This window comes from Pleurodeles waltl, chromosome 3_1, assembly GCF_031143425.1.
Source record: "Pleurodeles waltl isolate 20211129_DDA chromosome 3_1, aPleWal1.hap1.20221129, whole genome shotgun sequence".
Classification (NCBI taxonomy): Eukaryota; Metazoa; Chordata; class Amphibia; order Caudata; family Salamandridae; genus Pleurodeles; species Pleurodeles waltl.
The window spans coordinates 373347461-373366159 of NC_090440.1; the positions used below are offsets into that span (position 1 = coordinate 373347461).

Consider the following 18699-nt stretch of genomic DNA (forward strand, 5'->3'; position numbering starts at 1 on the left):
CCTTGGGGTACGCCGCAGATGATCTCCGTGGCTGTGGATCTGAAGGGGGGCAGGCGGACTCTCTGAGTCCTTCCGGAGAGGAAGGAGACGATCCATTCCAGGGCCTTGCCTCTGATGCCGGCGTTGCTGAGGCGGTGTATCAGGGTGCGGTGGCAGACCGTGTCGAAGGCTGCAGAGAGGTCCAGGAGTATGAGGGCCACGGTTTCTCCCTTGTCGGTCAGGGCTCGGATGTCGTCCGTGGCTGCGATGAGGGCGGTTTCGGTGCTGTGGTTGGCCCTGAAACCGAACTGTGTGGGGTCGAGGGAGTCGTTGGTTTCCAGGGCGGTGGTGAGTTGAGCGTTGACGATTTTCTCAATCACTTTGGCGGGGAATGGTAGGAGAGAGATGGGCCGGAAGTTTTTGAGTTCGGTGGGGTCTGCTGTAGGTTTCTTTAGGAGGGCGTTGAGCTCTGCGTGTTTCCAGCTCTCCGGGAAGGTGGCGGCGGTGAGGGAGGCGTTGATGACGTCTCGGAGGTGCGGTGCGATGATGTTGTCAGCCTTGTTGTAGATGTGGTGCGGGCAGGGGTCTGATGGGGATCCGGAGTGGATCGAGTTCATGACGCGGGTGGTCTCCTTGGTGGTGGTAGGGCTCCAGGTGAGGATGGTGGTGATGTCGGTGGCGGGTTCCGGGTGGGGGTTTGCGTTGGCGGTCGGGAAGCTGTTGTATATGTCGATGATCTTGTGGTGGAAGAAGGTTGCGAGGGAGTCGCAGAGGTCCTGTGAGGGGGGAATAGGGTTGTTTTCTGCGTCCGGGTTGGAGAGCTCTTTGACGATGCCAAATAGTTCCTTGCTGTTGTGGGCGTTGTTGTCAAGTCTGTTCCGGTAGGCTGTTTTTCATGCGGCGCGGAGGTGTTGGTGGTGTTGGCGGGTGGCGTCCTTGAGAGCTGACATGTTCTCTTCGGTCTGTTTGAGGCTCCACGCCTTCTCGCGGGCGCGGCATTCTTTCTTGGAGTTCTTGAGGTCGGGGGTGAACCAGGAGTTTTTCTTGTGGTTGTTGGTGTTGGCTTGAGTCTTCAGGGGGGCCAGGAGGTTGGCGCAGTCGGAGATCCAGCTTGTGAGGTTGTTGGCAGCTTCGTTTGGGTCGGTGGTGCTGGTGGGTTGGTTCTGGGAGAGGGTTGATGCGAGCTGTTCAGTGGTGATACGATTCCAGTGTCTTCTTGGTGGTTGCTGGGTGTGGTGAAGCACGGTGGTCTTCTTGAAGCTGAAGTGGACACAGCTGTGGTCCGACCAGGTGAGTTCGGTGGCGTGGCTGACGGTGATGTGTTTGCTGGAGGAGAAGATGGGGTCGAGCGTGTGTCCGGCGTGGTGGGTGGGTGTGTTGACTAGTTGTTTCAGTCCCAGGTTGGCGAGGTTGTCCAGTAGGGCGGTGGTGTTTTTGTCAGTGAGGTTCTCCAGGTGAAAGTTGAGGTCTCCTAGGAGGATGTAGTCGGTGGACAAGAGTGCGTGAGGGTTGACAAAGTCTGCGATGTCTTCGCTGAACTTGGCGCGGGGTCCTGGTGGTCTGTACATGAGGGTGCCTCTGAGGGTGGTCTTGGGGTCGCTGTGGATCGTGAAGTGGAGATGTTCGGCGTCGGGGAGTGAGTCGTCGGTGTGGGTCGAGATGCGGATGGAGTTTTTGTGTGCGATAGCGATGCCTCCTCCGATGCGGTTGGTGCGGTCTTTCCGGATGATTTTGAAGCCGTCGGGGATGGCTATGGCGATGTCGGGTGCCGAGGAGGGGTTCATCCAGGTCTCGGTGAGGAAGGCGATGTCCGGGTTTGTTGAGTTGATGAGGTTCCACAGTTCGATGGCGTGCCTGTGGATGGATCGGGTGTTGACCAGGATGCAGTGGAGATTGCTTCCGGGGGGGTTGTTCTTGGCGGGAGCGGAGTGGGCCCGAAGGCAGGTGAAGCGGCAGTTGTTGCAGGTGAAGGATCCGTGGGTCCGTTTCGGGGTGGCGCGGTAGCAGCCCGGCGTGCGGCCGGGGTTGAGTTTGGTGAGCGTGGTGGAGTCGTAGGTCAGGCGGGAGGCGCGGGGACCAGGGGGTCGGGCGCTGGGCGTGGTCCAGGCGCGGACGGGCGCAGACGGGCTTGCCTTAGGCGCGCCTTCGGCGCGCCAGCGGCGCGTGGCCGCCATTTAAGGGGTAGCCGGGGAGGCGGGGTTAGCTGGGAGGCGGGAGGTGGGCGGGTAGGTGAAAAAGCGGGAAAAGCAACGGCGGGAAGCCTCGAGAATGGCGAGGAGGCCTATAAACGAAAAAGTACTGAAAAAGGTACGAAAAACGGGGAAAAAACGCGGAAAACGAAGAGAAAAGGCGGCGGAAGGACAGGGGGGACGGCGGGGACACTCGGCGAAGGCAGGCACTCGGGGTACACGGAGAGAAGGGGAGCGCGATCACAACAAGCAGGCAGCGAGGGGCACACACAGGCAAAACCAAGCAGGCAGACAGCAAAGGGCACACACTCGGGGTACACGGAGAGAGGGGAGCGCGATCACAACAAGCAGATAGCAAAGGGCACACACAGGCAAAACCAAGCGGCCAGACAGCAAAAGGGAGAAGGCACACAGGTCTGGTGGCGCTGTGAGGACGGGGGAGCGACCTACCCTGGGGTCAAGGGTCGCTACCACGGCCTCGCAGCGGCCGCCATTTAAGGGGTAGCCGGGGAGGCGGGGTTAGCTGGGAGGCGGGAGGTGGGCGGGTAGGTGAAAAAGCGGGAAAAGCAACGGCGGGAAGCCTCGAGAATGGCGAGGAGGCCTATAAACGAAAAAGTACCGAAAAAGGTACGAAAAACGGGGAAAAACGCGGAAAACGAGGAGAAAAGGCGGCGGAAGGACGGGGGGGACGGCAGGGACACTCGGCGAAGGCAGGCACTCGGGGTACACGGAGAGAAGGGGAGCGCGATCACAACAAGCAGGCAGCGAGGGGCACACACAGGCAAAACCAAGCAGGCAGACAGCAAAGGGCACACACTCGGGGTACACGGAGAGAGGGGAGCGCGATCACAACAAGCAGATAGCAAAGGGCACACACAGGCAAAACCAAGCGGGCAGACAGCAAAAGGGAGAAGGCACACAGGTCTGGTGGCGCTGTGAGGACGGGGGAGCGACCTACCCTGGGGTCAAGGGTCGCTACCACGGCCTCGCAGCGGCCGCCATTTAACGGGGAGGCGGGGTTAGCTGGGAGGCGGGAGGTGGGCGGGTAGGTGAAAAAGCGGGAAAAGCAACGGCGGGAAGCCTCGAGAATGGCGAGGACGCCTATAAACGAAAAAGTACAGAAAAAGGTACGAAAAACGGGGAAAAAACGCGGAAAACGAAGAGAAAAGGCGGCGGAAGGACAGGGGGGACGGCGGGGACACTCGGCGAAGGCAGGCACTCGGGGTACACGGAGAGAAGGGGAGCGCGATCACAACAAGCAGGCAGCGAGGGGCACACACAGGCAAAACCAAGCAGGCAGACAGCAAAGGGCACACACTCGGGGTACACGGAGAGAGGGGAGCGCGATCACAACAAGCAGATAGCAAAGGGCACACACAGGCAAAACCAAGCGGCCAGACAGCAAAAGGGAGAAGGCACACAGGTCTGGTGGCGCTGTGAGGACGGGGGAGCGACCTACCCTGGGGTCAAGGGTCGCTACCACGGCCTCGCAGCGGCCGCCATTTAAGGGGTAGCCGGGGAGGCGGGGTTAGCTGGGAGGCGGGAGGTGGGCGGGTAGGTGAAAAAGCGGGAAAAGCAACGGCGGGAAGCCTCGAGAATGGCGAGGAGGCCTATAAACGAAAAAGTACCGAAAAAGGTACGAAAAACGGGGAAAAAACGCGGAAAACGAGGAGAAAAGGCGGCGGAAGGACGGGGGGGACGGCGGGGACACTCGGCGAAGGCAGGCACTCGGGGTACACGGAGAGAAGGGGAGCGCGATCACAACAAGCAGGCAGCGAGGGGCACACACAGGCAAAACCAAGCAGGCTGACAGCAAAGGGCACACACTCGGGGTACACGGAGAGAGGGGAGCGCGATCACAACAAGCAGATAGCAAAGGGCACACACAGGCAAAACCAAGCGGGCAGACAGCAAAAGGGAGAAGGCACACAGGTCTGGTGGCACTGTGAGGACGGGGGAGCGACCTACCCTGGGTCACAGTGCAAAAATCAACAGTTCCTGCGGGAGGTAAGTAAAGGTTAGATTAGTAGATAAGTAGAACACTTGCAAGTCTCAGTTCTGGGGCATAGGCAGCCCACCGTTGGGGGTTCAAGGCAACCCCAAAGTTACCACACCAGCAGCTCAGGGCCGGTCAGGTGCATAGGTCAAAGAGGTGCCCAAAACACATAGGTGCCAATGGAGAACAGAGGTGCTCCTGTTGCAGTCTGCCAGTAGGTAAGTACCTGCGTCCTCGGGGGGCAGACCAGGGGGGTTTTGTAGAGCACTGGGGGGGACACAAGTAGGCACACAAACCACACCCTCAGCGGCACAGGGGCGGCCGGGTGCAGTGTGCAAAGCAGGCGTCAGGTTCCAAGTAGAAAACAATGGAGGGACCCGGCGGTCACTCTAGCGGTGCAGGCACAGGGTGGACTTCTCGGGACAGCCACCATCTGGGCAAGGCAGAGGGTCGCCTGGGGGTCACTCTTGCGCTGAGGTTCGGTTCCTTCAGGTCCTGGGGGCTACGGGTGCAGTGCTGGTTCCAGGCATCAGGTCCCTTGTTACAGGCAGTCGCAGTCAGGGGGAGCCTCTGGATTCTCTCTCCAGGTGTCTCTGTGGGGGTTCAGGGGGTCGTCTCTGGCTACTCACGTGCTCGCAGTCGCAGGGGAGTCCTGTTTGTTCTCAGGATCTCGAGCCGTGGGTGTCATGTGCAGAGTGAGACGTCTCACGCTTCCGGCGGGAAACGTGCAGTCTTTGGAAGTTGCTTCTTTGTTGCAAAGAAGTAGCTGGTTTTGAGCAGGGCCGCTGCTCACAGGAGTTTCTTGGTCCTTTAGTCCAGGGCAGTCCGCTGAGGCTTCAGAGGTCTCTGGTCCCTGACGGATGCGTCGCTGGTTGCAGGTTTTTGAAGCTGGAGACAGGCCGGTAGGGCTGGTGCCAAAGCAGTTGTCGTCTTCCTCCTTCTCTGCAGGCTTGTAGGTCAGCAGTCCTTCTTGTTTCTTCAGGTTGCAGGAATCTAGTTTCCTAGGTTCTGGGCTGCCACTAAGTACTGAATTTAAGGGTGTGTTTAGGTCTGGGAGGGCAGTAGCCAATGGTTACTGTCCTTGAGGGTGGGCACATCCCTAATCCTATTGGGGGAATCCTCCAAATTCAAGATGGAGGATTTCTCAAGGCAGGGTTCACCTCAGCTCAGGACACCTTAGGGGCTGTCCTGACTGGTGGGTGACTCCTCCTTGTTTTTCTCATCATCTCCTCCAGCCTTTCCGCCAAAAGTGGGTGCAGTGTCAGGAGGGGCGGGCATTTCCACTAGCATTTCTACTAGCTGGGATGCCCTGGGGCGCTGTAACAAAAGGGGTGAGCCTTTGAGGCTCACCGCCAGATGTTACAGTTTCTGCAAGGGGAGGTGCTTTTCACCTCCACCCAGTACAGGCTTTGTTCCTGGCCACAGAGTGACAAAGGAACCCTCCCCATGTGGCCAGCAACATGTCTGGTGTGTGGCAGGCTGGCAGAAACTGGTCAGCCTATATTAAAAGTCGGATTGGTATTCAGGGGGCATCTTTAAGATGCCCTCTGGGTGTATGTTACAATAAATTGCACACTGGTATCAGTGTGCATTTATTGTGCTGAGAAGTTTGATACCAAACTTCCCAGTTTTCAGTGTAGCACTTATGGAACTTTGGAGTTCATATATGACAAACTCCCAGACCATATACTCTTATGGCTACCCTGCACTTACAATGTCTAAGGTTTTTTCTTAGACACTGCCCATGCACATATGCCCTCACCTGTGGTATAGTGTACCCTGCCTTAGGGCTGTAAGGCCTGCTAGAGGGGTGACTTCCCTATGCCACAGGCAGTGTGAGGTTGGCATGGCACTCTGAGGGGAGTGCCATGTCGACTTAGTCTTTTTCTCCCCACCAGCACACACAAGCTGTGAGGCAGTGTGCATGTGCTGAGTGAGGGGTCCCCATGGTGGCATAATACATGCTGCAGCCCTTAGAGGCCTTCCCTGGCATCAGGGACCTTGATACCAGGGGTACCAGTTACAAGGGACTTATCTGAGTGCCAGGGTTGTGCCAATTGTGGAGACAAAGGTACAGTTTAGGGAAAGAACACTGGTGCTGGGGCCTGGTTAGCAGGGTCCCAGCACACTTTCAATCAAAACTTAGCATAAGCAAAGGAAAAAAGTTAGATGGTAACCATGCCAAGGAGGCATATCCTTACACCTTCCATTACACAAGTGACTCACTGCCCGGTCCCAATCTGAGTCAGATAAGAATACTTGTGATTTTGCCTCCGGGCATGCACTGAATTTGTGACCACCAGCTCTGCTCTCAATCCCAAACCCAAACCCTGCGACTCTCTAGCGAATCTAGATGCTGCTTCCTTTCTGTAAACAACATGAGAGCAGCGCGAGGATTGGCTCGGTCACGGGGTGCCAACGCTTCTGGTCTGTGAATGTAATTCCCCCAGGCTCCTAGCATTGCAGGTAGGACAGGGTTCAAGTGCGAATGTTGGGCTCGACAGAGCAAGGCACCCTTCCAACCTGACAGGTGCACTTCACCCCAAGGATGCCCAGCAGCCGACCTGTCCGTAATGCAAGCTCTTAAATTCCCCACCTACCACACCCAACATCGGACCTTCCTCAGTCACCCGCCCATAAAAAAGGCAGACTTTGCCCAGTCCATGCTGCGCAGTGCAGCAAAAGAAAAATGTGAAAAAGGAATCAAAACTGATTTACAGTAAACAGTTAACTGCTTCAGTGTGGGTGTCGGCCACTGGCTGACGCCCGCACTACCTCCCTGGTGCGGGTCACGACCAGTGGCCGACACCAAGGAGGGGATTAAAAAATCTGCGGGTGCATTGCAAAACCCCAGGAGACACGGAAAATCTTCAGTGTCTTCCTCCCCCCCCCCCCCCCCCCCCACCTGCCCCTTTGTGATGTCAGCACGCCGCGAGGCGCGCTGACGGTAATATCTGCTTTCCCCACCGGCTGCTGCGTGCTCCGGTGTGGAGAATGGGCCCAAACGGGCCTTCCCGACATTCATCTGCGAACGATGCCAGGAAACCCCACTAGACACCAGGGATTTCACTTGCCGGGGTCGACCCCCTCAAAATCAGGTTTAAAGTAAAAAAAAAAAATTATTATTATTATTTAAAAAAAATGAAATTGACAGGGGGTGGACCGTGAGCGGGGCAACCCCCTGTGGGGGCATTCATTTTTTAAATAGTTGTATGGTTTCCCTGGGGGCCAGTATGACCCCCAAGGACACCATACAGCTATTAAAAAAATATATATATGTATATGTATGTGTGTGTATATATAAATATGTATATGTGTATATATATATATATATATATATATATATATATCTGATAGAGACTTCTAGTAGCAGATTCCTTACCGTTGAATTTCCCCAGGCATCACACTGGATCCAGAGATTTTTCTTCGAGTACTACCTCTGCGTGCCCTCACGGGGCGTTGGTCGACTCCGCGGGCGTCGTGCTTGCCGTGATGACATCAGGGTCGTATATAGGTGCCACCCCGGCACGCAGACGTCAGCTCTTTTCTTTCCGCGCCAGCCTACGCGCAGATCCGGAGAGAGCTACCACAGTCATTTTTTGACTACGTCGACACCTGACAAAAGTTTTGACGAGTTTGTGGATGTGTCGAGGGATGTCCTGCAAGACCGGATTCAAGCCCTGTGACTCCTGTCACCGAACTATGTTGGTGACGGATCCGCACCTTGTGAGTCTTGGGTGCCTGGAGCACGATCACGACCCAAAGTCGTGCTCTGAGTGTCGGGCCATGAACACAAAAGTTTTGAGAGAGCTGTCCCTAAAGCTCATGGTGGCCCGACACTCGTCTCCGCGGCACTCACGGTTCCATTTGAGAGTCAAGGTCTCGAGACTGGCCGCTGAGTTACCACCAGTTCTCATCTTCCAATTCATTGGGACATTCGGGTCACAAGAAGAAGTCGTCGAAGGAGGACAGGTGTTCTTCGACTTCACCTCCTCAATCAGAAGATACGACGCGGGAAGAGCGTCAACGCTCTAGGCCTCCGTCAACGGAGCCTTCCTCTAGGTCGGCGCTGCGCGTACCCGACTTCCCGGGAGCCGGAGCCACCCCTGCCCAACTTAAGGAATTTTACGAGGTCATGCACCTCATTTTTGGGCAGTCCGACCCACCTTCGGTGCTTTCGGGCACAGGTGACTCAGTTGGTGTTCCCTTGGTTTCAAAGCCGCCAGCTTCGGCCACGGCTCCAGAGGGCCCCTCTGGATCCAATCGCTGATCCGTTCTGATGCCGGTCGTGCCACGGCTACCTTCCCCGGCGTCTGTTCCCACAATCAACGTCGATCCCATCCTTATACTCGACGACCCAGAGCCGGAACAACGTCAATTAACGCTGATTCCATTCTCTATGGGCTCTCCTGGGCCCAGGGTTGATCCAGACCTTCATTCTTGTGGGTATGGATTCGGGGAGAGTATGGAGGGGATGCTGGACCCTTTAGAATACCAGCTTGACCCCCAAATGGACTGGGTGCACGATTTGGGTGATGCCAGTGGTCCAGACACCTCCCCTGACACTGGTATGCTCGCTCCTCCTAGCATGGCTACGGAGGAGGGTGCTTCTTATTCTATGGTGGTAAGATGGGTGCGGCTGAGGCCCAGTCCACCCTCGCCCTCTCTTCAGCCTCCAAGCCTTCCTAGTCCGCGGGTACATCAGGAGCCAGTGGGTGCAGGATACGCCATCTTCTGCCCCAATGGCAATTCATTACCTCGGACAGGCGGATCCTCCAAATTGTCCGAAGGGGCTACTCCCTCCCTTTCGAGACATCTCCTCCAGCCATGCCACCTTCATACAATCAGATATCGGAGGACCATATGGCACTTCTCTGGGAGGAAGTCCAAGCCCTTTTGGCCAAAGGAGCTATAGAGACAGTTCCGTTGCCAGAAGTAGGTTGCGCTTGCTATTCCCGCTACTTTCTGGTTCCAAAAAAGGACAAAGGTAAAGGCAGGGAATGAGAGATTCGGTCCCTCAATCTCTTCCTAAAAAAAGGAGAAGTTCAAAATGTTGACATTGGCTCAGGTACTAGCTGCCCTGGATCCTGGTTACTGGATAGTAGCGTTGGACTTGCAAGATGCATACTTCCACATTCCCGTCTTCCCTGCCTACAGACGTTACCTACGATTCGCGGTAGGTCATGAGCACTTTCAGTTTACTGTGCTCCCTTTTGGCCTTACCAGTGCCCCTCGGGTGTTCATGAAAGTGATGGTAGTGGTGGCAGCTCATCTGCGCAGGTTACGGTTTCCAGTCTTCCCCTACCTCGACGATTGGCTGTTGAAGGTGAACTCGCCCCGGACAGTCGTCTCCCACCTCCAGACTACAGCGAACCTTTTGCATTCGCTGGGGTTCACTATCAACGTGTAGAAGTCACACCTGACGCCTTCTCAGACGCTCCCCTTCATCAGAGCTGTTCTGGATAAAGTACAGTTTCAGGCATATCCTCCCTAATTGCGAGTCCAAGATATTCGGGCTATGATACCGATGTTTCAGCCCCTTTCCTGGATTTCGTTGAGAATGACTGAGGCTGCTGGGCCTCATGGCCTCCTGCATCATGCTGTGGGGGCATTACGTTTTTTTAATAGTTGTATGGTTTCCCAATATGAACCTCAAGGAAACCATACAGCTATTAAAAAAAGATATTATATATATGTGTATATATATAGATATAGACATATCTATGTAGATATATCTATATATATCTCTCTATATAGATATATCTCTCTCTATATAGATAGGTATATATATATGTAGATCTTTATATATGTAGATGTTTATATGTTGACCTTTCTCTCTCTCTCTCTCTATGGTTTCCCTGGGGGCTGCAGTCTGCCTCCAGGAAAACCACACCCACATATAAAAGTGATATATATATATTTGCCACCAGTTCTCTTGCAGTTGCAGCTTGCGTCTTCAAAGCAATGCACATATTTCAACTGACGCGTTTCAATTGTAGCTTTTAGGTAGCAATAAAAAAGTCAAATAAGTCTTGTGATTATGTTTCTGCTACGAAAGGATCTGGCTTTTGTCTAGTGGCAGTTTTGATGCCATAAAGTAGCGCTGAAGTTTTATATGACTACTGCAAAGATCAAAACTGTATTTTATGTAAATAGCGGAGTAGATTAGTAAAGTCAGCAATTACCTGTGCTATAATATGATTGAATTGTATGTGCCGGGGGGGGGGGGGCGCGCTATGGGAGATGAATGGCACTTTTGCTGTGTGGTAATGAGGGAGTCCGAGGAGGTGGTCATGGGAGTGGGAGCACCAATAATGATTGTTGGACTGGGCGCTAGAGGCGCTAAAGACTGTGACGACTGGTACGTGACAAGGTGAAGTAATAGTGTTTCTTTTTTTGAGTGTCTTGAAGAAAGTGCTGATTGAGGGAAGAAGCGAAGGAAAGGTGACCTCTACTGTTGCAGGTCACACAGACACACACACACACAGACACACACACACACACAGACACACACACACAGACACACACACACACACACACACACACACACACAGACACAGACACAGACACACACACACACACACACACACACACTTTCTCTCTTTCTCTCCCCCCCCCCCCCCCCGTAGGCTAGTGTTTGAGAGTGACAGTTTAGCCAGTAGCAGAGAGGTCATCTCGTTGGATGACTGCTGCTCAAGCCCACACTCGGGTTATAGAGGACAACTCTCATGTAGGATCAGATACTGAGAGAGCATCTGAGGGTTAGGACAATGACGCAGACTCTGGGAGTGATTTTTCAGTTGGAATGTAGCAAATTGGCTCTGTTTTATACTATCTCAAAGTAAGAGATAGTGTGCACAGAGTCCAAGGGTTCCCCTTAGAGGTTGATAGTGGCAAAATTAGATAATTCTAATGCTCTATTTTTGTGGTAGTGTGGTCGAGCAGTAGGCTTATCAGAGGGTAGTGTTAAGCATTTGTTGTACACACACACGCAATAAATGAGGAACACACACTCAAAGACTTAACTCCAGGCCAATAGATTTTACGTAGAAAAATTTATTTTCTTAATTTATTTTAGAACCACAAGATTTGAGGTAACTACATAAAATGCAAGGTACTTCACACAGGTAAGTATAGAACTTTGATTTAAAACAGTAGTACACACAGTTTTGGTTAAAATGGCAATAAGCTATTTTAAAAGTGGACACTGCAAAAATCAACAGTTCCTGGGGGAGGTAAGTTTGGTTAGGTTTCTCAGGTAAGTAAAGCACTTACACAGTCAGTCTCCTGGGCATAGGCAGCCCACTGTTGGGGGTTCAAGGCAACCCTAAAGCCACAGCACCAGCAACATAGGGCCGGTCAGATGCAGAGGTCAAAGGAGGGCCCAAAACACATATGCGCCTATGAAGAACCGGGGTGCTCCGGTCCTAGTCTGCTTACAGGTAAGTACCTGGGACCTCGAGAAGCAGACCAGCGGGGTTTTGTAGAGCACTGGGGGGGACACACACAAGCCCACAAAACACACCCTCAGCGGCACAGGGGCATCCGGGTGCAGTAGGCAAAGTAGGTGTTGGGTTTGATATAGAAAGCAATTGAGTGACCCAGGGGTCACTTAGACGATGCAGGCAGGGCACAGGGGGGCTTCTCGGGCCAACCACCGACTGGGCTAGGATGAGGGCCGCCTGTTGGTCACTCCTGCACTGGTAGGTGGTTCCTCTCGGTCCTGGGAGCTGCGGGTGCAGTGCTTGGTCCAGGCGTCGGGTTCCTTTGTTACCAAGAAGACACGGTCAGGGGGAGCCTCTGGATCCTCTCTGCAGGCATCACTGTGAGGGTGCAGGGGGGTCGACTCAGGGTGTCCACGTCGTTCGAGTCGTCTGGGAGTCCTCTCTGGTGTTTGGTGTCCTGGACTCGAGCCGGGGGCGTCGGGTGCAGAGTGTGAAGACTCACGCTTCTGGCGGGAAGTGAGAGTCTCTTTAAAGTTGTTTCAAAGTTGCAAAGTTGTTGCAGTTTCTGAACAGTGCTGCTTTTCTCAGGAGTTTCTTGGTCCTTTAGGTACAGGGCAGTACTCTGGGTCCTCGGAGGTCGCTGGTCCCGCTGGATGCGTCACTGTGCAGGTTCTGTGAGTCTGGAGACGGGCCGATAGGGCTGGGGCCAAGTCAGTTGTCAACTCTGCGGGGCTTTCAGGTCAGCAGTCCTTCTTCTTTTTTTCAGGTCGCAGGAATCCTGATTTCCTGGTTTCAGGGTCGCCCAGAAATACTAAATTTAGGGGTGTATTTAAGTCAGGGGAGCAGTAGGCAATGACTACTGTCCTTGAGGGTGGCTACACCCTGTTTGTGCCTCCTCCCTGAGGGGAACGGGGCACATCCCTATTCGCGGAATCCTCCAAACTCAAGATGGAGGATTTCTAAAGGCAGCGGTCACCACAGCTCAGGGCACTTTAGGTGCTGTCCTAACTGGTAGGTGACTCCTTCTTGTTTTTCTCATTATCTCCTCTGGACTTGGTGCCAAAAGTGGCCGCTGTGTCCGAAGTGGTGGCTATCTCCACTACTTGGGATGTGCTGGGGTGCTGTAACAACAGTCAGAAGCCTTTGAGACTCACTGCCAGGTGTTACAGTTCCTGCAGGGGGAGGTGAGAAGCACCTCCACCCAGTGCAGGCTTTGTTCCTGGCCACAGAGTGACAAAGGCTCTCTCCCCATGTGGCCAGAAACTCGTCTGGTTGTGGCAGGCTGGCAGAAACTGGTCAGCCTAGCACTAGGAGTTCGACTGGTATTCAGGGGGCATCTCTAAGATGCCCTCTGGGTGTATTTTACAATAAATTGCACACTGGCATCAGTGTGCATTTACTGTGCTGAGACGTTTGATACCAAACTTCCCAGATTTCAGTGTAGCCATTATGGAACTGTGGAGTTTGTAGTTGACAGACTCCCAGACCATATACTCCGTATGGCTACCCTGCACTTACAATGTCTAAGGTTTTGCTTAGACACTGTAGAGGCATAGTGCTCATTCAACTATGCCTTCACCTTTGGTATAGTGCAACCTGTCTTAGGGCTGTAAGGCCTGCTAAAGAGGTGACTTACCTATGCCACAGGCAGTGAGTGGGTTAAGGGCATGGCACTCTGAGGGGATTGCCATATCAACTTAGTCATTTTCTACCCACCAGCACACACAAGCTGTGAGGAGGTGTGCATATGCTGAGTGAGGGGTCCCCAGGTTGGCATAATACATACTGCAGTCCTTAGAAACCTTCCCTGGCCACAGGGCTCTTGGTACAAGGGGTACCAGTTACAAGGGACTTATCTGTGAGCCAGAGCTGTGCCAGTTGTTTGAACAAAGGTACAGTTTAGTGAAAGAACACTGGTGCTGGGGCCTGGTTTGCCGGGTCCCAGCACACTTTTAATCATAATCATAACTGGCATCAACAAAAGGCAAAACGTTAGGGGGTAACCATGCCAAGGAAGGCATTTCCTTACAGAGGAGTCCCGCTTGATAACTCCTTTTCCATTGAGAGGGAGGTGATGAGGACAGTCCTGCTGTCCCTTTGCAAGCACAGTCTGTGCAGCGGGTTAGCTGAGCCCAGAGAGCAGGTTCATGCAGCGGCAAGCACAGAGAGAGTGCTCTCTTGGGAGCTCCCCAATTTAGTTCAGTCCCAAATTCCACCACACAAATCGTATTGTGGAGACATCAACATTGTCTGTCACAAAACAACCTGGTTTTGTAAGGCAGGCACCTGCGTTTTTGGTCCTGGGCTCGGCAGCCATATAGGGAAACGTACCAAACCCAGACATTTCTGGAAACTAGAAATCTGGGGGAGTCCACAGTGGTGTGACTTCTATTGATTCCCCAAAGTTTTCTTTCCCAGAATACCCTGCAAAGGTGAAATGTTGAATTAAAAACTAATTTTTTCTTGCATTTCTGTCACACAAACTACAGGAATATGCTGGGATCCACGAAATTCCTACCTCCCAGTCTATTCCCACCTGTCCTAATAAAAACGCTACCCCACTTAAGTGCCTGTACTTAGTGCCTGCGTCAGGAATGGATCACGCGAGGGTCAACAGTTGTCCTCATGTAAGGACCAACATTGACCATTGTGTGATCTATTCCTGTCGCGGGCACTAGGTTGTTTTTTTCACCTCAATCTCAATATATTTTTTTCCAACTGTTATTTTCTGTAGAAAAACTTTGTAGGATCTACACAAATGACCCCTTGCTGAATTCAAAATGTTGCCTACTTCTGAGAAATGTTTAGCTGTCTGGGATCCAGCATTGGTTTCACACCCATTTCTGTCTCTAACTGGAAAGAGGCTAAAAGCACAAAAAATAGTAAAAATGGGCTATATCCCAGTAAAATGCCAAAATTGTGTTGACAATTTGGGTTTTCTGATTCAAGTCTGCCTGTTCCTGAACGCTGTGAAGATGGTGATTTGTTTGCACTGCAAACCCCTTGTTGATGCCATTTTCAGGTAAAAAAACACATGCTTTGTTCTGCAGCCCTTTTTTCCAAGTTTTCTGAAAAAAAATAATAATAATTGGGCTGTATTTTGGCTAATTTCTTAGACTCCTCCAGGGGAACCCACAAACTCTGGTTACCTTTAGAATCCCTAGGATGTTTGTAGGAAAGTACAATGTTGGAAAGAAAGTACGCAAATTTGGCATGGAGAGCTTATGTGGACAAAAAGTTATGACCCCAAATAGTCAGCAGCTAAGGGGTTAATATGATTCCTGCCCAGGGGCAGCAAAACAAACAGGGGGACTAAGCCCCCATGCTCGGTAAAGAGGCCACCAGTTGAAATCAGTATGAGTTCATTACATTTCCCTCTCACTAGTAAATGATCAAAAATAGAATGGGACAAAGCGTTCCTTGCAAGTAGGGCAATATAGACTGAGTTGGGAGTTGGAAGGGGCCTCTCTCTACAGTTATACTGAACAGAGAAACTCATATAGGCTACAAACTATGTGCGGCGTCCCTGGCTAGTTTTGATGGCGCACCAGGGAGACGCGGCTCCCAGTTTGGGAACCACTGGGCTATAGTTATAAGTGGTATACTAATAGATATTTCTGCTGCAAATAATTTTTGGTCCAGCTTTACAAGGCTCTTGAAACATTACATAATGTCTTCAGTTAATTATGTTAGCGTGTAGAAAATTTGACATGTTGTTTTTCAATTTTCAAAATTACAGGGTTCCATAGGAGAAGAGGACACTGTCAAAACAGTGCTTACAACGCCCGAAAATCGCATTCTTATTAAACGCATGTTGATTAAATGTGCTGATATCTCCAACCCTTGCAGAGCACTGCCACAGTGTATTGAATGGGCAGGGCGCATCTCTGAAGAGTATTTTACACAGGTAAAATACGTTTTAATAACGCGTAACACAGATGGCATTTATTTGTGATAACTAAATGCATTTTCATACTTTCATTTCTCATTACTAACGTTTTATGGTAATTATTTTTCGTTGTCAATATATTTCTACTGTTTGTTCATGAATAAGAGTGCTTTTGATGCAATCTATCTCTGCTTTGGCATCGCCATGCCTCTGCGAATGTGCCCTAGTATGCAGACCTTGCTATGGCACTGACAGGGAAAATGATTGTGGCTAAACGTTTATTTGCGCAAACCACCTTGGTTTTCATTTTTTTTTTTTTTTTTTTTAATAAAAAAAATCGTAATTGAGTTTTATTATACAAAAAAAGATACGTGACACATACTAACTAATTTGTCATAGTATACCTTTGAACATTCAGGTATATTTTTGATAGAAACGTTGTATCCGGTTTTGCCGGTGACCTATCACACAGAAGATATTAACATCTTATTTGAAGATAATCATTGACTGTGAAACACTTTATTGCTGAGATATTGCAACTCAGACAAATTCTTAATACCCTCTGCCCCACCCTAAGCCCAACTAGTCGTCTGTCATGTGTAGTGTAAGAGAGAACAGCATTAGCAGGAGGATCCTCAGGGAAGGGCGTGGGATCCATTGGGTAGGGTCACATGGGTGCACTCCCCTTCACAAAGGCAGTAGGGGTATTTGCTACAAGGCAAAAGATGTGGGGAATGTCAAGGGGGTACCAATAGCATCTACATTTTGGAGTCCTCCCCCTGCCAGTAGGTCTCTAGTCTTTGTCAGTTTGGATCTTGAATGCTTCTAAGAGAGCATCCTATGCTAAGGCAGTAGGATGCTTTTGAAGTCCATGGTACTCTTCTCTACGCAGTGCCTGTCCCTCACCAGCACCCCAGGGTATGACTGCCTCCTGCCAGCTGGCAACAAAGGGGGCACGAGAAGACTTCCAGCATCTGTGATCTACTGTTTGGCCAGCAGGAGGGCCAGGTCCAAAAAAATGACAAGGTTTTAGAATGCTTAGGTCGTGGTTACAAGTCTAATACAGTGCTCTGCCATTTTCCAGTGGGGGCCATCAGGGAAGAGTAGACGCCGGTCCAGGAAACCTTAAGGGAGGGAACACGCCCAAAGCATATGTAGTAGGTCTGCTGGGTCAGCATAGCATCAGGGGCAGTTGGGGGGTACCATGGGGAATATTTATGTAATTTTTGATGTGTAAAATAGGCCCTGTGCAGCAGGGAAAATTGAATGAATTTGGACCACGAGTTACGAAGCATCATGCGAGGATATTCAGTGAGGAAGCACCATTCCTTGTCATTCAGGGTGCGACCACAGTCCTCTTCCCATCAAGCATGGAGCAGTGCTAGGAAATGTGCAGGTATGTATGCAATCCTTTAAACAGCCATTTGAACAAGTGCCAACCAGGGCCCATTTCGTATGTTACTTGGATGAAGGAGTGTATCTCCGGTTCTGTCCCCATTGACACCATGTGCATCCGGACATATCAGGAAAGGTTAGCATGAGTCAGAAAAAGAGAGTTTGACAAGCATGAATTTGGATGAAGTCCTGGTGTGGCATGAGTTCTCCATCCGCAGACATGTCTCCCAGTGTATGAATACACGCAGCCTCCCAGGACTCCAGCCTAAGGTACGTGAGTGGACCCATCGGTGTCTGCAGTCCTTGCAGTGGTATGTTAGGTGACTAATGTGAAGTGAGTGCTGTGTGTATTAGGAGCCTGTTTCCAGTATGTAAGTGCATTACTTAGGAGTAGTGCTAGGCAGGCAGGGCTTTGGGTAGGTGGGAAGGGGGGGATTGCCTGTTAGTAATAGTGTTTACAGTTTACCATGTTGCAACATTCGTGGCGTATAATCTATTTCTTTTTGGTGAATGCCCGCTAGCCAGCATGATAGCCACTGCAATTCGCCTGCATAACAATAAGCCCGAAAATCCGGGGCGTCCATCCCACCCTCCTCTGGTGGTAGCTGTAGCTTAAGCAGGCTTAGTCTGCATCTTCCTGTGCCCCTTATCAAATCTATGAGCAGGGTGTTAAGTTGTCTGAAATGGATTGCTGCAACCACTACTGATACATTAACAAAAAAATATAATAGATGAGGACACATCTTAGGAAAGCATCTTAGAGAGCATCAGTCGGCTTGCCACTGAGATGGGCAATGTAATCCAGAAGCGTACTTTTGGGGATTTGGGGTGTTGATGGGAGTGATGGTCTTAGTACAATTTGCCATCCAACAGATCCGTGAGGGACATATAGATCTGTATGCCAAGGTAACAGAATGCAAGTGAAGCCACTGGAATGTTTCTTGCTGACAGCAGTATGGCATTTCCCAGTGTACGCTCCTGAAAGGAGAATGCGTAGGATTTGGTATGATTAACTCAAATACCAGGGAGATCTTCGAGCAGGCGAAGGAGGGTGGTGAGTAGTGTAAGATCCTTGGTCAGGTCGTGTATGTGTGTTATAATACCAACTGCGTACATAGAAACAGCATGATATTGTGACCCTAGTGATATACACTTTCACCTGCCGTCTGCCTGGTGCTTAGTGCTAGGGGCTCCATTGCCAGTACAAAGAGGAATGAGGACAAGGGGCAACCCTGCCTAGTGCCCCTGAATCTAGAATAAGTACACAATATGTCGGGCCAGTCCGTGCTCGTGCCGTAGGGTCTGTGTAGAGGAGTTTATACATCTAATGTAGGCTTGGGGGATTGCGAATTTGGTTAGAGTTGCAAACATATACTCCCAACTTAGAGTGTCCAATGCCTGTTACAGGTTGAGAGAGAGAGGCATCCCACGGCTCGGTAGTTGCCTTTGGCCACCTCCATTACCTGGTATAAGCATATGATGTTTAAGGAGGTACTGGTGTATGAAGAACCCGTTCTGATCAGTGTTGATTAGAACCGGTAAAATAGGGAGCATAGTTTTTGCCAACACTGTGCTTAGTATTTTATATTCGTTTTTCAGTAAAGATAGTGGCCTTTAAGAGGACATGTTGTCTGGGTTGTGGCCTGGTTTGTGCAAATACGAGACTAGCGCTTGGCGAGTAGTGGGTGGGAAGGAGCCAGTCTCTAGTGATGTTTTATACTGTTTGTCTAAGTGTGGCAGCACACTGGTTGTGAAGGTGACATAGAATTTGAAAGGTTATCTGTCCAATCCAGGAGTCTTATTGCA

At 51.2% G+C, this 18699-nt stretch overlaps 1 protein-coding gene across 3 annotated transcripts in view; it reads left to right on the plus strand.

Moving 5' to 3' along the window:
- The window catches only part of PDE8A (phosphodiesterase 8A), a 2216737-nt gene that overhangs the window by 2029285 nt on the left and 168753 nt on the right, over positions 1–18699 (plus strand). For all 3 annotated transcript variants that reach the window (XM_069222557.1, XM_069222555.1, XM_069222556.1), the window contains exon 20: positions 15349–15516. In XM_069222557.1, the coding sequence (XP_069078658.1) occupies positions 15349–15516 (168 nt within the window). The remainder of the gene's footprint in view (positions 1–15348; positions 15517–18699) is intronic.